Raw genomic sequence first — 21,546 nt, forward strand, 5'->3', positions numbered from 1 at the left:
GACAGAGAATTAGTGTAGGAACTGGTTGCTTTTATCAATTTTAAAGTTGCTCTGCTCATTGAAAGAGAAACAGGGACCAGATTGAAATATGTCTGCGCCCATGAACTGACTATCGTTTTCAGAACGTCAATAAAAGTTTGTTTTATAAACAGACTATTCAGGTATGTCACTGTCGCAAGTATTTAGAAATAAATAATAATATGAGGCAGGCATTACCTGTGAAAGGGGACGAAGTCCATATGATTCTTTTTTTTAATTCAAACATATCTTAATTTGATAATTTTAATTATAAATTTCCAAACCTAAATATACACAGGGACTCGGTTAGCAAATTAAAATTTTGTAAATCAATGTTTTTAATTTATTTTTTATTATTTCCTGTCTATTTGCATTACTTTATTAAGCCCCAGTCCCATTAGACCACGATCGTACCACGCTCACCACGATCTGAAATAATTTAATTTTGGATGTAACGCGTCGTCTGATTGGCTGACGTTATTTTGTTATGAGCCCATAGACATAATCATGTGACTACGTCATCAACGTTTTTTCATGGTTTTCGACGGTTTAAAATGGAATTTAGAATTAAATTATAAGAAATAACTGTGGTGCACACTGTTGATTAACGCGTGTAAAATAACCCGCTACACGCGTTATTCAGTGTGCACCTAATTTTTTATGTTATTTCGAATAGACAGAAAAATATTACAGTCATTCCTTAAATAAATAAAGATCGTGGTGAGGTCACGGTATGAGCAGCATGAAAATGTAGATTTTCGTTGCTTTCACGATGCTACTACGTCCTCATTACGCTTCTACAACGATCCCGCTACGATTATACCACGTTCTCACCACGCTTATTCTACAACCTCACTACGCTTATCAAGATCTGTCTACGCTCATCACGTTCTCACTACGACTGTACCACGAGTTATCCGATTGCAACACAATCTAACAACGCTTCTTCTGCGATTATAGCACGTTCTTACCACGATTATACCGCGATCTGACTACGCTCTAAGCAATAACGTCAACATCGTGTTCCATATGAATACAGTTCCATTCCTTCTATTCCTGATTAATACGTAGATTTCTCGAAAACAATAGTCATGCCACCAAAATCTAATAGAACACGTGGGCGTGGTGGTAGGGGTTGATGTAGAGGCAGAGGGAGCTCTGATAGTAACGAATCTTGATCAAGTAGTTATGTCGGACCGACCAATCCGACCTAAATTAAAACCTATTGCTGGTCCATAAAGCTGAAATGACGATATTTTAGTGAACGATAACAGAGATTACACAGATGTGTCAATAGATATAGGAAGATGTGGTATGAGTGCCAATGAGACAACTCTCCATCGCCAAGTAACTATTTTTAAAAGTAAACCATTATAGGCCAAGGAACGGCCTTCAACATGGAGCCTTGGCTCACACCGAACATCAAGCTATAAAGGGTCTCCAAAATATCTAGTGTAAAACCATACAAACGGGAAAATCAATGGGTTAATCTATATGAAAACGAGAAGCATGGTTGAGCCGTAAGAGAAAATGAACAAGAAGTCCCAATTACATACAGACAAACAAAACCTTGAGAGATTTAATATATTTAATGTGAAAATGACTATGAGAATGATGATCATAGTATGAATGTAGTCAGGTTGTAAGAAGAGCGTGGTGAGGATGGCAAGGGCGTGCTAGAATCGTACTATGGTTGTGAATAGCGTGGTATAGTCGTAGTGGAAGTGTAGTTGGTTCTCAGTGAGAACGTGATGGTTGTAGTGAGGTTGTAATAATGTCGCAATGAGATCGTAGCGCACTTTCTCCGAAAAGAATCACGCTTTTGCTACGTTCTCGCTACGATGGTACAGCGACCTTTGCGCTCTTACTACGATCTTAGTGCGCTCTCACTACGCTTCTACTATGACCTGTTTTCGCCGCAACCGCACCACGATTATTTTGAACATGTTCAAATTTAGCCACGCTCATCACAATCTTCAAGACCTCACCAAGACCGTGATACGACCTTACTGCAATCTACACGATCGTACTACGATCATCAAAATTTGCATTTTTTTCACAGATCGTAGTGCGATCGTGGCCTAGTGGGACTGGGGTAATAACGTATTTAACGTTGCCATCACTATTTCGATTTCAATCGATCCGGCCCCACGTCGATCCGGCCCCAGAGTTCGTGAAAAGTGTCAGTCCTCAGGATTTCACCACCAAAATTTTGCACAGGACTGACACAATTTTAGTATTTTTCAATAGAATTAATAGTGAGGACCAGCAGATTTTCTTCAAGGACCACCAGGGGAAAAAAGATTTCGCGAACTCTGCAGCCCAAGTCTATTCGTCCCACGTCGATCCGGCCCCAATGAAAAATATATTTATAAGGAATAAAAATAAATATATATATTAATTGTAATTCATAAATGTTTATGATTTTTATTATAATGTATTAAAAAGGTGTAAGGTAAAAAAAAAAAAAAGGCCTTTGAAAAATATTTTCTTTAGATGAGTATTAAACAACCAGGTTGATTATGTTTTTATTACAAATAGTTACATTCACAACGAATCAAGCCGATCCCCAAGCTGATACATACAAACTTAGTTCTTAAAATTTCTCAAATTGAGAAATGTTGTTTGGTTTGTTGAATCCTTTCTATAAAAAAATGCTGATATTATATTTTAGAGAGTGAAAAATTCAATTTATTATTATATTTACACCAACAAGAACATCAAACTATAAAGACCCTGTTGATTACGTAACTTTTATTAATCAGCATTTGATTGAATTAAGTGATTACGAGTGGCATCACCTTAGTTCACAATCATCAGACAATTGTTGAATAAACAAACCAATTATAGCCTAACGATTTGATTAAACAAGTCATTATGATGAGTTAAATTTTATAGGTTCCATTAGACTGTAAATATTTATTGAGCTATTCTGTGTGTAAACTAAATAAAATAAAAATCGCCATGACATTCAAAGTAAAAGTTATCATGGAAAATAACTTCCGATATTTTAAAATATGTAGAAACTGCTATTCAAACAGACACAATAGCACTCATTTTCGTATCGATTTAAAATAGTTCTTTAACTGGTACTCCAATACTTCACTGACCTGTTGTCATCCTTCATCGGACACTTTTTTCAAATTCCATTTATACTGTTAAAAATTGTCACAAATTCCTCCAAAATCAATATAGTTTATTCATATTTTATTATGGGGCCGGATTGACTTGGGGCCGGATCGACGTGGGCCGGATCGACTTTGGGCCGGATTGATTTGGGGCCGGATCGGTTTAGGACCGTAACGACCGGATACCACTATTTCTTTGTTTTCTGACAATGTGCAGTTTACTATCCATATCCGTATACTGAAAAATCCTATAGTATATGGATATGGATAGTAAACTGCACATTGCCAGAAAACAAAGAAATAGTGATGGCAACGTTAAATACGTTAATAAAGTAATGCAAATAGACAGGAAATAATAAAAAATAAATTAAAAACATTGATTTACAAAATTTTAATCTGCTAACCAATCCCTGTGGTCTTTTGTAGGGTAGTAAAGAAATAATTTATGTTCCACAAGACATGGAAGAAGGTAATCTTGATTCAACTCATTCTTTTTGGTAATTAGAAATTTGCAGGAAATCTTATGTTACCCTCCCCTCCATCTTCAGAACAGGGTAATGCGCAAAATGCACACAAAACGTTAGCATATTCGATTTTTACCGCTAAATGTACTAGTATATAAAATGTTGATTTTTCCTTTTAATTGAATTTCCTAGTTTTAAATTGATGAATTCATCCTCAAAGAATATAAAATTAAATTTTGAAATTAGAGTTGTTATTCCCAATAAGCTCCTCAGCAGTGTTTGGTTATCATATATATCATGTATATACAGTTAAGCCTGCCTTAACGACCGCCAGTAATGAATAATCACCTGCTGTAAGTGACCACTTTTCAAGCCCCCCAACAAGTTTCCCTATATTTTTTAACTGTAGATGCTGTACATGTACATGCTGTATTAACCCGACCAGTGACCGCATTTATTTGTTCCAATCGACCATGTGACATGCACTGTCTTAAATGACCAAAATTTATCAGCGACTTTCAAAAAATAAATTGTACAGCAATGTTCGATGTTGACTTTCCTCTCTTTTAATATTGACTTCCATTGCGAGAGTAGCAGATTAAAATGAGGATTGTCGATTGTTGACATTCAAGCAATCAGCAGTCCTGGAGATAAAATTGAGAAAGGAAATGGTGAATATGTCAAAGCGACAACCACCCGACCATAGAGCAAACAACAGCCGAAGGCAACCAATGGGTCTTCAATGTAGCGAGAATTCCCGCACCCGTAGGTGTCCTTCAGCTGGCCCCTAAAATATGCATAATAGTACAGTGATAATGGACGTCATACTAAACTCCGAATTATACACAAGAAACTAAAATTTAAAATCATACAAGACATTAGAACATAATCAACCTAGTTCATTGTAGTTGAGACGATCTATTACCACAAAGTTCAACAATCAGCTGAGGACGTCTATTAACAAGCCAAAGATTGTTTATTGGTTACTGTAATACAATGAAAGCATTCACTGCAAGAAAAACATGTTCAAAAAAAGATTTTTTTGCATTTTCATAAGGAATAGTATGTACATGATGTATGTCATGAAAAACCAGACATTTTATAATTTAAGTACTAGAACATGGAAGTTGAGCATAGAAAAAACACAGAAACTGAGCACAGAAAAGATGACAGGAAAAGACAACATTCACCAGAGTATGATGTAAAGAAAGAAGAAAAGAAAAGACCTCGATCAAAGTCTCCAGAAAGGAAACACAAGAAAAGAGATAGAGAAAGGTATCTTTGTCCCAGGATGCATGACAGTTTATTAGCTTTTTTAAATGCTTTATATCAAAATTCTATGTGGCATGGTAGAAGTGACAAATACAGTGAGCAAAATATACAAGAATATCCTAAACAATAACATAAAAGTGTGATCTATGGAAAAACCCTCAAATTTCATACAAGAAATGAAAATATTTTGTTAAATCAGATGCTTTTGTTTTCATATTTCTGATGGCTAATTTCACAATTTCTGCCCTGTGCTCTGTTGCAATAATACTATATATATAATAAGGACAAATAACATCATTTTATAAGGAAATAAGGATAAATATACTTCAAATTTTGATGAGTTTGATCATTAGACAAGTCTGTCATTCTGTAAAATAGTTGAAAGCTTATTCATTTAGGGGGACCAAGGCTTGTAAAAATATAAAAAATTTTCTTGTAATCATTTAAGGAACGACTGTAATATTTTTTCTGTCTATGAAGAAATAACATAAAAAATTTGGTGCACACTGAATAACGCGCATAGCGGGTTATTTAACAGTGTGCACCACATTTTTTATGTTATTTCGAATAGACAGAAAAAGTATTACAGTCATTCCTTAAATTTCTTATAATTTAATTCTAAATTCCATTTTAAACCGTAGAAAACCATGAAAAAATGTTGATGGCGTCACGGTCACATCATGACATTCATGACTAAATTATGTCTATTGGCCGATAACAAAATAATGTCAGCCAATCAGAAGACGCATTACTTCCAAAATTAAATTATCAAAATTTGGATAAAAATTTCCCCACATCTATGAGTTGAATAATCTCAAGACTTTGAATTGGAAGGGGCTTGTTAAAAATATATTACTTTTTTAGTGCTATTTGTCTTTTTCATAAAGCTCCCTAACATTGCATGGAGTACGGTATGTCAGTTTGCTCACTTATGGTTCTTTAATTTACTATAATGAATCACATCCAACATTGACAATGACAATACTTATAATTAAGATATAAACTATTATAATGAACATAATCATGAATCGATAATTGACTGAATTGTATGTTTTGATGGATTTTTTCAGACACAGATCTAGAAGTAGAGAACGTCCAAAGAGAAGTGGAAGTAAAGATAGGGATAGAAAGAGAAGTCGAAGCAGAGATAGACACAAGAAAAAGTCATCAAAGAAAGACAAGTATAGCTATACTACTATAATATTCTTAAAGTTGTCACAATTTTGAGAAGCGTTTCTGACCTCTAATGAGATATTTATAATGTCCTTCAGTTATGAATACTAAACAACTTTTAGTCAAGTACCAAAGAAAGTACTGTGACATTCAAATTTTTTTAAATTTTGAATTTTGATATCAAATGAAATCATCAAAAATTAAGTAAAACATATATCACTTAGGTATGAAAATAAATAGATGTGGTACGATTACCAATGAGAAACTATCCATCGGAGTCTAAATGAAGTGGACCTATTCAATTATACAACCTTTAACTATGAATAATCAATAAAACCCACACTGTATAGTCAGCCATAGAAGGTCACAACATAACAGAATCGGAAACAATTCAACAATTCAATAATTCATGTTATCTTTCAATGAAGCAAAACCTAAACATTCTCCTACAATATTTATTTATAAAACATTTTGATTTAATATTCATTTCCAGTATCTATAAATATAAATAGCAGTTATTTAAAAAAAACACAATTGCCCTGACTGATTAAATGGCAACATACTTATAAATGGTGGATTATTACTATTCAGTAAATATTTTTTCATTGTGTTAAGGTCTACTGAAGAAGAAGAAAAAGTACAGAAGAAGGTTCCTTTGTCACTAGAGGAATTACTGGCCAAGAAGAAAGCTGAGGAAGAAGCTCTTAGTAAAGTAAGTATTGCAACTGTGGCAATGAGTGAATTAAATCTGTATGACAAAAATGTAATGTTCCTACACCATATACACTCAGGGTTGTCTTTCATTTGTTGTTTCTCCTTTTTAGCTTTTATAAAAGGATTTTTGATCTCTTGGTAATATTTTCATTATTTTTGTTCACCTTGAAGAAGTAGAAAAGCAAGACTTATGCTAGCGTTTTTTAGGCATTTATGTTGACTGCAGCTTCAACAATGTATTATTGTTATGCGTTTACTTTTCTACATTGGCTAGAGGTATAGGAGAAGGGTTGAGATCTCACAAACATGTTTAACCCCGCCGCATTTTTGCGCCTGTCCCAAGTCAGGAGCCTCTGGCCTTTGTTAGTCTTGTATTATTTTAATTTTAGTTTCTTGTGTACAATTTGGAAATTAGTATGGCGTTCATTATCACTGAACTAGTATATATTTGTTTAGGGGCCAGTTGAAGGACGCCTCCGGGTGCGGGAATTTCTCGCTACATTGAAGACCTGTTGGTGACCTTCTGCTGTTGTTTTTTTCTATGGTCGGGTTGGATTCTCTTTGGCACATTCCCCATTTCCATTCTCAATTTTATTAGTTTGTGATTAGGCTATTTTAAGGGAAACCACAATTGGTTGGTCATTTATATTTGGTATGCAGTTGTCTTAGCATTGGCACATCTCATCTCCATGGAATTGTTTTTTCACAGCCGCTTGCGTTTACTTTTCTACATTGGCTAGAGGTATAGGAGAAGGCACAAGTCTAATGACTTGGATACATTAACCCAATTTATACATCTCTCAGTATGTGATAAGGTCAGTTTAAGAAGAACTACTAGTGGTAGGTAAAATGAAATTTGGTATGTAGCTTTTAATATAGCAATGTCACTTCCCATTTCCATGGAGATTATTTGACCCGACCCCTAAGCCATGGTCTATTGAATTTGAAACTTTTGCATATCATGTATATAACATACATATGAAATTTTGTGCTTACGTCAGATTGACATGAACCACTAATGGTAAGTCAATAACATTTCATAGGCAGATGTATAAGCATTTTACTTCTTATTCCATTGAAATTATATGACTGGTTTCTTGTTAGAAAATTCAGTATTTTGTCAACATTTTTTTAAATAACTACATTCATTCATTCATTCATATTTTTAATTCCTCATAAATGAGATTCAATGAACATACAATGAGTAAATATAAGTAAACGTTACAACATAATTACACACAAAGTATTAGTATAAATTTAAGTTAAGTCACTTGTTATTGTTAAAAACTGCAACATTTCATTATAACTGCATAGATTTTTATGTTGATTTATTGTATTTGAGTGCATGTACCTCTCTTTGAGGCACTTAGTAATATTCATACATATATGTTAAAGGTATGCAAATTACAAGGATTAGGCTTTTTATTAAAACTCAACAAATAGCTATCACAGGGCATCAAATTTAACTTTGAATCACAACTTTCGAAGTACTTTTACATCACTGTTAACTTAATCTAATGTTTGCTGTTATATATTCAAGCCTACAGGGTGCAGCATATTTGTCTATTTATATTTTATATACCTGAATAGTAAAACAACACCTTTTTGAAATAATTCATTGAAAAAATTCTAATTATTTTAGCCCAAGTTTTTATCAAAAGAAGAAAGAGCAGCTGAAGCTCTAAAGAAAAGACAGGAACAGGTTGAAGAGCAAAGAAAAAGAAATGACGAAGAAAAGAAGAAACAGCTGGAATTCCTAAGTGCTGGCAGAGAATGTAAGATAATTGTTTTAATTAGCGACATTGCACTTGACTTAAGTATTTCTTATGATTAAAATAAGTAGGTTGATGATTGGAAAATGATATAGGTAGATTTCCATAATGCTGTAATTTTCAAGCCTCATTGAATTTTAATTTACTCGATCGGAAAATTATCACATAAAAAGCTGAATACAAAACTAAAGAAGTTGTGATAATGTACATGTATATTGCTCAAATTAAATGACCATTTGTCAATACTATGACTTTGATGTTAGTGTAAGGTGTAAAAAAATGCAAGGCCTACACTCTGATATTTGTTGTTGTACTTCAATATTGATTTTATACAGCAAGGTCTAAAACACAGTACATGAGGACAATGTAAATTTTCAATGCAGAAAAATAAAAAAAACATTTTGTCTTGCTTTAAACTATAAATTAGTGAACTTATTTATTCTTCCTTCCCCACCTAGTCACATTTATAAGCAAGTCTCAAATATCAGCTAGTCACAACAATGATCAAATATCAACTAGTCACAACAATGATCAAATATTAACTAGTCACAACAATGATCAAATATGAAAAAGTCACACCAATGATCAAATATCAACTAGCCACAACAATGATCAAATATCAACAAGTCACACCAATGATCAAATATCAACAAGTCACACCAATGATCAAATATCAACAAGTCACACTGATGATCAAATATCAACAAGTCATACCGATGATCAAATATCAACAAGTCACACCAATGATCAAATATCAACAAGTCACACCAATGATCAAATATCAACAAGTCACAACAATGATCAAATATCAACAAGTCACAACAATGATCAAATATCAACAAGTCACAACAATGATCAAATATCAACAAGTCACACCAATGATCAAATATCAACAAGTCACACCAATGATCAAATATCAACAAGTCACAACAATGATCAAATATCAACAAATCACAACAATGATCAAATATCAACAAGTCACAACAATGATCAAATATCAACAAGTCACAACAATGATCAAATATCAACAAGTCACACCAATGATCAAATATCAACAAGTCACACCAATGATCAAATATCAACAAGTCACACCAATGATCAAATATGAAAAAGTCACAACAATGATCAAATATCAACAAGTCACACCAATGATCAAATATGAAAAAGTCACAACAATGATCAAATATCAACAAGTCACACCAATGATCAAATATCAACAAGTCACACCAATGATCAAATATCAACAAGTCACACCAATGATCAAATATCAACAAGTCACAACAATGATCAAATATCAACAAGTCACACCAATGATCAAATATCAACAAGTCACACCAATGATCAAATATCAACAAGTCACAACAATGATCAAATATCTACAAGTCACACCAATGATCAAATATCAACAAGTCACAACAATGATCAAATATCAACAAGTCACACAACAACTCACAACAATGATCAAATATCAACAAGTCACACAACAAGTCACAACAATGATCAAATATCAACAAGTCACAACAATGATCAAATATCAACAAGTCACAACAATGATAAAATATCAACAAGTCATAACAATGATCAAATATCAACAAGTCACACCAATGATCAAATATCAACAATTCACAACAATGATCAAATATCAACAAGTCACAACAATGATCAAATATGAAAAAGTCACACCAATGATCAAATATCAACAAGTCACACCAATGATCAAATATCAAAAAGTCACAACAATGATCAAATATCAACAAGTCACACCAATGATCAAATATGAACAAGCCACACCAATGATCAAATATCAACTAGTCACACCAATGATCAAATATGAACAAGCCACACCAATGATCAAATATCAACAAGTCACACCAATGATCAAATATCAACAAGTCACACCAATGATCAAATATGAACAAGCCACACCAATGATCAAATATCAACTAGTCACAACAATGATCAAATATCAACAAGTCACACCAATAATCAAATATCAACAAGTCACACCAATGATCAAATATCAACAAGTCACAACAATGATCAAATATCAACAAGTCACAACAATGATCAAATATCAACAAGTCACAACAATGATCAAATATCAACAAGTCACAACAATGATAAAATATCAACAAATATCAACAAGTCATAACAATGATCAAATATGAACAAGTCATACCAATGATCAAATATCAACAAGTCACACCAATGATCAAATATCAACTAGTCACACCAATGATCAAATATGAACAAGCCACACCAATGATCAAATATCAACTAGTCACAACAATGATCAAATATCAACAAGTCACACCAATGATCAAATATCAACAAGTCACACCAATGATCAAATATCAACAAGTCACACCAATGATCAAATATGAACAAGTCATACCAATGATCAAATATCAACTAGTCACACCAATGATCAAATATGAACAAGTCACACCAATGATCAAATATCAACAAGTCACACCAATGATCAAATATCAACAAGTCACAACAATGATCAAATATGAACAAGTCATACCAATGATCAAATATCAACAAGTCACAACAATGATCAAATATCAACAAGTCACACCAATGATCAAATATCAACAAGTCACACCAATGATCAAATATCAACAAGTCACACCAATGATCAAATATCAACAAGTCACAACAATGATCAAATATGAACAAGTCATACCAATGATCAAATATCAACAAGTCACACCAATGATCAAATATTAACAAGTCACATCAACGATCAAATATGAACAAGCCACACCAATGATCAAATATCAACAAGTCACACCAATGATCAAATATCAACAAGTCACAACAATGATCAAATATCAACAAGTCACACCAATGATCAAATATCAACAAGTCACACCAATGATCAAATATCAACTAGTCACACCAATGATCAAATATCAACAAGTCACACCAATGATCAAATATCAACTAGTCACACCAATGATTAAATATTAACAAGTCACATCAACGATCAAATATGAACAAGCCACACCAATGATCAAATATCAACAAGTCACACCAATGATCAAATATCAACTAGTCACACCAATGATCAAATATGAACAAGCCACACCAATGATCAAATATCAACAAGTCACACCAATGATCAAATATCAACAAGTCACACCAATGATCAAATATGAACAAGCCACACCAATGATCAAATATCAACTAGTCACAACAATGATCAAATATCAACAAGTCACACCAATGATCAAATATCAACAAGTCACACCAATGATCAAATATCAACAAGTCACAACAATGATCAAATATCAACAAGTCACAACAATGATCAAATATCAACAAGTCACAACAATGATCAAATATCAACAAGTCACAACAATGATAAAATATCAACAAATATCAACAAGTCATAACAATGATCAAATATGAACAAGTCATACCAATGATCAAATATCAACAAGTCACACCAATGATCAAATATCAACTAGTCACACCAATGATCAAATATGAACAAGCCACACCAATGATCAAATATCAACTAGTCACAACAATGATCAAATATCAACAAGTCACACCAATGATCAAATATCAACAAGTCACACCAATGATCAAATATCAACAAGTCACACCAATGATCAAATATGAACAAGTCATACCAATGATCAAATATCAACTAGTCACACCAATGATCAAATATGAACAAGTCACACCAATGATCAAATATCAACAAGTCACACCAATGATCAAATATCAACAAGTCACAACAATGATCAAATATGAACAAGTCATACCAATGATCAAATATCAACAAGTCACAACAATGATCAAATATCAACAAGTCACACCAATGATCAAATATCAACAAGTCACACCAATGATCAAGTCACACCAATGATCAAATATCAACTAGTCACACCAATGATCAAATATCAACAAGTCACACCAATGATCAAATATCAACTAGTCACACCAATGATCAAATATTAACAAGTCACATCAACGATCAAATATGAACAAGCCACACCAATGATCAAATATCAACAAGTCACACCAATGATCAAATATCAACTAGTCACACCAATGATCAAATATGAACAAGCCACACCAATGATCAAATATCAACAAGTCACACCAATGATCAAATATCAACAAGTCACACCAATGATCAAATATCAACAAGTCACACCAATGATCAAATATCAACTAGTCACACCAATGATCAAATATAACACACACCAATGATCAAATATCAAAAAGTCACAACAATGATCAAATATCAACAAGTCACAACAATGATCAAATATCAACAAGTCACACCAATGATCAAATATCAACAAGTCACACCAATGATCAAATATCAACAAGTCACACCAATGATCAAATATCAACAAGTCACACCAATGATCAAATATCAACTAGTCACACCAATGATCAAATATCAACAAGTCACACCAATGATCAAATATGAACAAGCCACACCAATGATCAAATATCAACAAGTCACACCAATGATCAAATATCAACAAGTCACACCAATGATCAAATATTAACTAGTCACAACAATAATCAAATATCAACAAGGGGAGAGGAGTGAGTAGATTTTCACCTGGACGGACGTGTTTACAATATGTCCTGTAAACCAAGGTGAATAAGGTGAATAAAATGTCGAATACTTAAATCATAAACTGATGAGTTGAGAATGGAAACTTCCGACCAACTACCAGAGGAGATTACAGTAGTTCTATCACTCGTAGAGAATCAATCCGCCGATTGGACTTTAACTAAACGGAATGGAAGATACTCCATGCAGATAAAATGGCGACAAACAACACAAAAGCCTACAATCACGACGAAAAAGAGGTCATCAAAAGCGCGTCAAGACAGGAATCACCGTCGACGACAAGCCTTCCTCCTTCGAAAGCAACAGGAGTCTGGTGAACCGACAATAAACACCGAGGAGCAGGGACCTACCGCACCACCCCCAGTTGTCGAGACAAAAGAGTTACCTTCACCAGCCATCAATGATGATATGGATACCGGTATATCTATCTCGCAAATAGACAGAAATCTATCAGCAAAACAGACTATAGCTGAAGAGAAAAAGATCAACACACAGACATCCAGAAAGGAGGAAAGGACGACTACAGAAGTAGATCCCGCCCAAAAGGTTGTCGATGGTCGATCTGAAGTGGATACTCTACAGAAAGAGAGAAAAAAGAGACAACTAGACGCTCGAAGCTACACCAAAGGACTAAAGGTGAAGAAAGTATGCTTGGATCTTCCGCAAACTATGTATGTGATGGATATTGCCGACAACGACTTGTATCTGCTCGTCAATAGCAATACTTTGGAGTTTCACGACTTCATCTACAAAGACCAAGACAAAGACACGTACCAATACATCAAAAGAAGTTTCGACACTTGGCTTGATGTTAGGAACAGCAAGAACTTTCTATTCAGTCAAGAAAGGATGCAAGCGATAGTGACAATTGCAAACAAATACAAGTTAAAATTAGTTTAAAATAAAGGGCGATATAAGCCCCAAGACCTGTTAAATTCCCATTGTTATACTTTGTGTTAAAGGGGCGAAATAAGCTCAATCCCTTTAAAGAAAAAAAAAAAAAAAAAAAAAAAATATCAACAAGTCACACCAATGATCAAATATGAAAAAGTCACAACAATGATCAAATATGAAAAAGTCACAACAATGTCAATGATCAAATATTTCTTACTTTCTGAGTTAAATAATCACAGAAACAATCATCAAATAAATTATTCTTTCTTTTTGAACTTACCTCATAAACAATAATCTTTACACCCAATACTTCCTAAATTCTATATTTTACATTTATAGGGGGAGTTGATGACAGGAGAGACAGGGGATACCAAGGTTACCGTGATAGAGATCGGGAAAGAGACAGAGAAAGGGAAAGAAGGGAACGGGAAAGAAAGAGAAACAAAGATACAGATGATAAAGATAAAGTCATGGAAGAAAAAGAAAAGGATAAAGTTGTTGAAGCCATTAAGGTAAAACTAATCTATATCAAATTGACCCCTAAAAGCTGATGGTCAACTGGAAAAGCACAAAATACATATTTAAAGGGAGATAACAAAAAATAAAATGAGTATAAAACTGAACAAATTTTGTATTTTTCAGAGAGAGATAATTTTAATACAGTAGATAAACAAGAACTATCTTTAAAAAAGATATCCGACGTATTTAAATTTGAGTATATGTTTAAAACTATCATTTCGATAACCTTCAGAAGCACAATGACTTAATGATGCAGGACCTCTTTAATTAAATCTCCATCTGAATGTAACTACAAGAAGGGGATTGCAGTGCACTGAAAACCTGCATAGTTTGACAAAATTTGTCCTTGGTGGCAACGCCTGTTCACTACCTTCATCTTGTGAACAACAATGCTCTAACTATCTAAAAATCAATGAATTACTAACAAAAGAACGTTACAAATTGTTTTGTGAATATTCCGATTATATTTAACTAAGTGATTTACCATTTAAATAACGTTTTCTCTGTTTGTGTTCAGTATTCTCGGTCCTCATATCTTTCTGTTTACATTCACCAAAACCCCGCGGAAATCTCACATGCGTAGGTGCGTTCTAAAAGTCGTGTACGTTCGTAAAACAAAGTTTACATTAAAAATTATATAATTGTCCCGAATAAACAGCTGTCATGGATGCAAAGAGCTATTGGAGAAACAATTATTTTAATAAAAATATAAATCTTTGTAAGATCTAGTTCAATATTTATAGTTTTTCACTTGCTTTCCATCACGATAAAATTAACGAGACATTTTTTCAAACACAACCAAATCACCAACCATGACAGCATTTTGTCCAATCACAGAAAGGATTTTCGAGCATGCGTATTCTGTTGCCATAGTTAAGCGTCCTTAAGTTCAAAGGGCACAAACCGAAACTATACTGACTACGTCGGAAAAAGTAAATTAGGCAGATTTTACACGATATTTTAGAAAATCAAGGAAACAGCCTTAATCTTTATTTCTATATCCTGCGATTGTTTATGTAAGTAATCTCTTCAAAATATAGTTCTTTTGTATTGATTAATTTTTTATTCACCAAAGAATGATTCCTTGTGTTATGTAATAAATTAATGGAATTTACAACCCTTATTCCTCAAAATAAGGACAGTCATCTTTATTTTTAATCAAATCAGGGAAATCTTTTATGAATAGTTTAAAGTCATATGAAACGAGTGAGTGTTGAAAAATAATGTTTATCCAATTCTTGAACCAATGCATGCATAAATCATAAACTTAGTCCTCTGTGCACGATTTTATAATTTTTTTCGCAAATATATCATATAATCGTCAATTTGTTTTCTCTCTGTTTGTTATGATTTAACAAATATGGCTGCTCATTAAATGCCGTGTTTTAAAGCCGAGGTTACCGATTGTCACCTTATAGTAAACAAATCACAAAAAGCATGGGTATTGAGCACGTGTTTAACATGTATAATCAGATATTTGTTTATTTCAATGACAGATCCATGCGTATTGCGATCACCAGATTTTTACGAGGAGGGTTACGCTCGGGTCACTATGCATACGGAAAATATGTCGGCGAATTGCTTCCTGGAAGCAAGCAATTAAAAATAAGTAAACTTCTTCTAAATGTGGACAAATTAAAGAATTTTCCTCAGAAAAAAGTATATGTACATAAGTTGTATAATGAAAACTATCCATTTAGTTATAAAAAAACATATGCATATGTTTTTTTTAATTTGAGGTTTCTTATGACTTTAAGAACAAAAATTGTCATGTCTGTACCGTATACGGCCGTGTATTGTCCGCATTTGTGTATAGTCCGCACCCCCTCTCCATCCCCAAATATCGAGGAAAAAGTTTAGTTCGCTTGTATAGTCCGCGGCAACTTTTGACAAGATCGGGTAAGCGAACAATGACGGAAAATGCCGAAATTGCGTATTTTTTTATATTTTTTTTGCCGAGATCGGCAATATAGTAAGTATTGTTGTTGAAAAGATTGATAGTGACTTAAAACTTATGATAAGTTTTTGAATGGTATCTTTAAAGATATGTTTTTAATCTGTGTTTAAGACTGGCAACACAGTAATCATTGTTGTTAAAAGATCGATGATTAATATAAAGTTATGATCAGTTTGTAAAAGAGGACTTAAAAAGATATGTATTTAATCTATTTTAAAAGTTTTCAAAAGATTCTGTTTAATTGCTCAATTAAATCGTCTTTCAGACTATCATTCTTTACTAATTAATTTAAAGTCCCAAACAATGAAAGTAAGAACTGTATTCATGTAATAAATGTTAATTAATTCAATCATGTACATTTAACTATCAGCGTTATCACTTTTGATAACATTGAAAGTGGTAGCTTGCCCAAGCCAATAAACTGTTTAAAATTCTAAAAAATAAATATTTGGTATGCTATTGAACAAAAGAAAATTAAAGATCAAACATTTAAGATCGAAAGTTTGATGTTTGATGTTTAAAAATTGATTAGAACTCATTAAAATGTTATAACTCTTTAATCTTATCATTTCTTTTATTGATTTGAAGAACTGCCTTAGGTTATTGAATTACATTCATCACTTGTCAAAAGTTGACATGGTTAATTAATTGCTTTACACACAAACCCGTAAACTCATTCATGTAAGACGATACACCTGCACAATGTGACCTTTCACCTGGAAATATAGTTTCGTATACAAAATTCCACTTCTTTCAGGTTTACACTTTCAGTATTAATGGTTACGATTTACAATTAAAAAATGTTAGGTCTTGATTTATTTACGTCGATAAGTTAACAGTTAAACACAAAAAGTCGGAATACGAAAATTTTTGATACTTTAATCACACATTTTCAAAATGGCGCATCATGGTTTACTTGTACTGTACACACGCGAATAACATTAAACAAAATCTATCTTGGGAAGATTTCACTAGGTTTCAACTTGACTATTATGGTTTTACCATTGAAGGGTTCATCTTTCATTGATATTCAGGATTCAGGTACACTGTTTAGATGCAATGACACAAATTTGACCAAATCCGAAACAAAGCGGACATTCGATCGAAGGCTGATTTTTATGCAAATTACTAAGTCAACACTGTTAGATTGTTTATTTTCTTAAAAAAAATAACAGAGTAGTCAAGAATACAGTTAGATTGTTTATTTTATTTCTAAATAATACAAAGAGTTGTCAAGAATACATTATAACATTGACAACACATGATGTTTCTGTTTACTTGGCCAAACCTCGTTCAACATCGTATCCCTACATGGAAAAAAATGTCACGAAATCCTATAGTACTGCATAGTCCGCACCCCTTCCATCAATTTCATTCCCAAGGTAAAAAACCGCGGACTATACACCCCTTTCTACGGTACACTATAAGCATGATAAGAGATACAGTGATCTGACAATACCATGTATGTACACTATAAGCATGATAAGAGATACAGTGATCTGACAATACCATGTCTGTACACTATAAGCATGATAAGAGATACAGTGATCTGACAATACCATGTCTGTACACTATAAGCATGATAAGAGATACAGTGATCTGACAATACCATGTCTGTACACTATAAGCATGATAAGAGATACAGTGATCTGACAATACCATGTCTGTACACTATAAGCATGATAAGAGATACAGTGATCTGACAATACCATGTCTGTACACTATAAGCATGATAAGAGATACAGTGATCTGACAATACCATGTCTGTACACTATAAGCATGATAAGAGATACAGTGATCTGACAATACCATGTCTGTACACTATAAGCATGATAAGAGATACAGTGATCTGACAATACCATGTCTGTACACTATAAGCATGATAAGAGATACAGTGATCTGACAATACCATGTCTGTACACTATAAGCATGATAAGAGATACAGTGATCTGACAATACCATGTACAAAAATGTATTCAAAAACAAAAAAGAACAAAAAGACAAACTACATAAAAAATGACTATTTATTGATCTCTAATTTATTATTTGTTTGTTTAGAACATGTATGTGACAGCAGTTGCTCTATTGTAAGTCAACAATTATCCTTTAGTCTTTCCTTTAGATAATGAATTTAATGTTATCCTTTAGTCTTTCCTTTAGATAATGAATTTAATGTCATTCTTTAGTCTTTCCTTTAAATAATGCATTTACTATGTTAACTTCTGTAGGATAGGTATTTAGGCATGGCGAAAAAGAAGCGAAGAATTCGTCGATTGAATGACAGAAAGTTTGTATTTGATTGGGATGCTGGTGATGATACATCAACAGATTACAATCCATTATACAAAGAGAAACATCAAGTTCAGTTCTTTGGCAGAGGCTATGTAGCTGGTATTGATTTAAAAGTAAGTTACAATCCATTATACAAAGAGAAACATCAAGTTCAGTTCTTTGGTAGAGGCTATGTAGCTGGTATTGATTTAAAAGTAAGTTACAATCCATTATACAAAGAGAAACATCAAGTTCTGTTCTTTGGCAGAGGCTATGTAGCTGGTATTGATTTAAAAGTAAGTTACAATCCATTATACAAAGAGAAACATTAGGTTCAGTTCTTTGGCAGAGGCTATGTAGCTGGTATTGATTTAAAAGTAAGTTACAATCCATTATACAAAGAGAAACATCAAGTTCAGTTCTTTGGCAGAGGCTATGTAGCTGGTATTGATTTAAAAGTAAGTTACAATCCATTATACAAAGAGAAACATCAGGTTCAGTTCTTTGGCAGAGGCTATGTAGCTGGTATTGATTTAAAAGTACGTTACAATCCATTATACAAAGAGAAACATTAGGTTCAGTTCTTTGGCAGAGGCTATGTAGCTGGTATTGATTTTAAAGTAAGTTACAATCCATTATACAAAGAGAAACATCAAGTTCAGTTCTTTGGCAGAGGCTATGTAGCTGGTATTGATTTAAAAGTAAGTTACAATCCATTATACAAAGAGAAACATCAGGTTCAGTTCTTTGGCAGAGGCTATGTAGCTGGTATTGATTTAAAAGTAAGTTACAATCCATTATACAAAGAGAAACATTAGGTTCAGTTCTTTGGCAGAGGCTATGTAGCTGGTATTGATTTAAAAGTAAGTTACAATCCATTATACAAAGAGAAACATCAAGTTCAGTTCTTTGGCAGAGGCTATGTAACTGGTATTGATTTAAAAGTAAGTTAAGTAACAACCATATTAAAACAATTTAGGTTATACATTGCACAGACCCCTTTATTAAGATTTTATTGTCACTTTTCTTTTAAAAAAGATATGAATGAAACAAAATGTAGGGTATATGTCAATGAGAAAGCAACAAAACAGCACAAAAAATGACATCTAAATGTGATATGTTTATTACCACTCAAAGTTCAAAGTTAAAATTGTTTCAATGACCTGAAATTTCAAAGAATTACAATACCAGGTTTCATCTGACTATCAAGTGGTAGCAAATCCTCATATTCTTTTAAAACACTTGTTAAAGTGATATGATATGACTGATAACCTTTTCTTCGTGTAATTTGCCATGATATTGTTTTGTGTTTAGGATTAATCGCTTTTACTCTTCTCAAAAGAGGGACACTTGCATGCATGTGTATTGTGTAGTTAAGAAAAATATATATTTAACTTGTTTAGAATAATTTTTTTGCAAAATTGAAGTTTTAATTTATTACCTGACTTGCAATAAAGTAAACTTGCCTTCTAGTGAGGTAAATGCTGTTTGTAGGTCAACATTTCAATTTCCATACTAAAATCTTTTGAGCTATTTATAATATTTTTACCAAAGTTGTTTTGATGATTGCCCATGGGGTTAAGAAGAAGAACCCTATTGGTATGTTGGTCAATGGAGCAAAGGTCAAGGTCACAATGGCAAATATTTGATTTCCCATCATATGACGTTATTGTCAGCACACTTTACAGTTCATCACCAAAACAAACAAAACAATATTACCTAACCCAAAAGTATGCTCCTTCTACTACAATTCCATAAAGATGGCATCTCAGCTTATGCAATCTGTAATCTAGATTGTTGCTGAAAACTTTATGAAATAATGAAGTTTATCTATATAAAGTCCACTCAGGTGTGAAAACAGTTAAAACTGATAAGCCATCATTAGCCAGATTTCCCCATGGGACATTTGAATAGTATATTGGAGGGCCCTGTGGATTTAATACGATTCTGAGTGACTGTCTATTGCAAGAAAAGAATGGTAATCAGGATTTAGTTTATACTGATTACCAAAAAATTGTATTATCTCACAAATGGGCATTGAAAATATCCAATTCTTATTAATTATGAAATTCAATTTGGCAAAAGTTATGAAAGTTTTACTTGTTTTTTTAATAAGTAAGGACTGATAAAAATTACCTTTTTCAGTCCCTTGTATATGAATATGAAATGTATTTATAATCTTAATTTTCTATCTTCAGAGTCAGAAAAAAGAACAGTCCATGTTTTATGGAGATTTATTAGAAAAAAGAAGATCAGAAACTGAAAAAGAACAGGAAGAGTTAGTGTTATTATCTCTGTTGCTTCTGGAAGAACATAATTAGGGCTTATTGAAATGTTTTCTTTCCAGTTGTATTCAAAATCTTTTTACACAATTTACATAATTAACTTCATTTGGCAAGTGAAATCTTGCTTTATTCAACACTGTTTACGTGCATTCTATGAATTTATAGATCTTTTCACAAAATCTTATATCATTAAACTGTATTCAAATGCAGTTAAACAAGTTTAGAATGCATACAAAATTTCATGAAAATCTGTAATACCACCTAATTAAACAAACTTTTGCCTTAAGAAATCTTTTGCAATTATTTAATGTAAGATTGAATGATATGACAATCATTATTGATTGTATTTTTTTTCTACCATCTGGTAAAACTTACTTTGCATTGATTGAAAAAAATCACAAACAAAAATGTAAGAATGCAAGAAATATTGATAGCTATATAGTGTATAGAGATGTTCTTGTCTGTGA

At 32.8% G+C, this 21,546-nt stretch overlaps 1 protein-coding gene across 2 annotated transcripts in view; it reads left to right on the forward strand.

The window, feature by feature from the left end:
* The first annotated feature begins 3 nt into the window (after window positions 1-3).
* LOC139513568 (probable ATP-dependent RNA helicase DDX23) overlaps window positions 4-21,546 on the forward strand; it is a 46,442-nt gene continuing 24,899 nt past the window's right edge. Inside the window, exons 1-8 of one of the 2 annotated variants that reach the window (XM_071302194.1) lie at window positions 4-161; window positions 4,722-4,885; window positions 5,953-6,063; window positions 6,671-6,767; window positions 8,412-8,544; window positions 14,387-14,559; window positions 18,752-18,928; window positions 20,993-21,072. In XM_071302194.1, coding sequence (XP_071158295.1) covers window positions 4,731-4,885; window positions 5,953-6,063; window positions 6,671-6,767; window positions 8,412-8,544; window positions 14,387-14,559; window positions 18,752-18,928; window positions 20,993-21,072 — 926 coding nt within the window. In that variant the 5' untranslated portion in view covers window positions 4-161; window positions 4,722-4,730. Of the gene's footprint in view, window positions 162-3,577; window positions 3,616-4,721; window positions 4,886-5,952; window positions 6,064-6,670; window positions 6,768-8,411; window positions 8,545-14,386; window positions 14,560-18,751; window positions 18,929-20,992; window positions 21,073-21,546 lie in introns of those variants that run through there. The other variant, XM_071302195.1, reaches the window with a different exon arrangement.

Source organism: Mytilus edulis, chromosome 2, assembly GCF_963676685.1.
Source record: "Mytilus edulis chromosome 2, xbMytEdul2.2, whole genome shotgun sequence".
Taxonomy (NCBI): domain Eukaryota; kingdom Metazoa; phylum Mollusca; class Bivalvia; order Mytilida; family Mytilidae; genus Mytilus; species Mytilus edulis.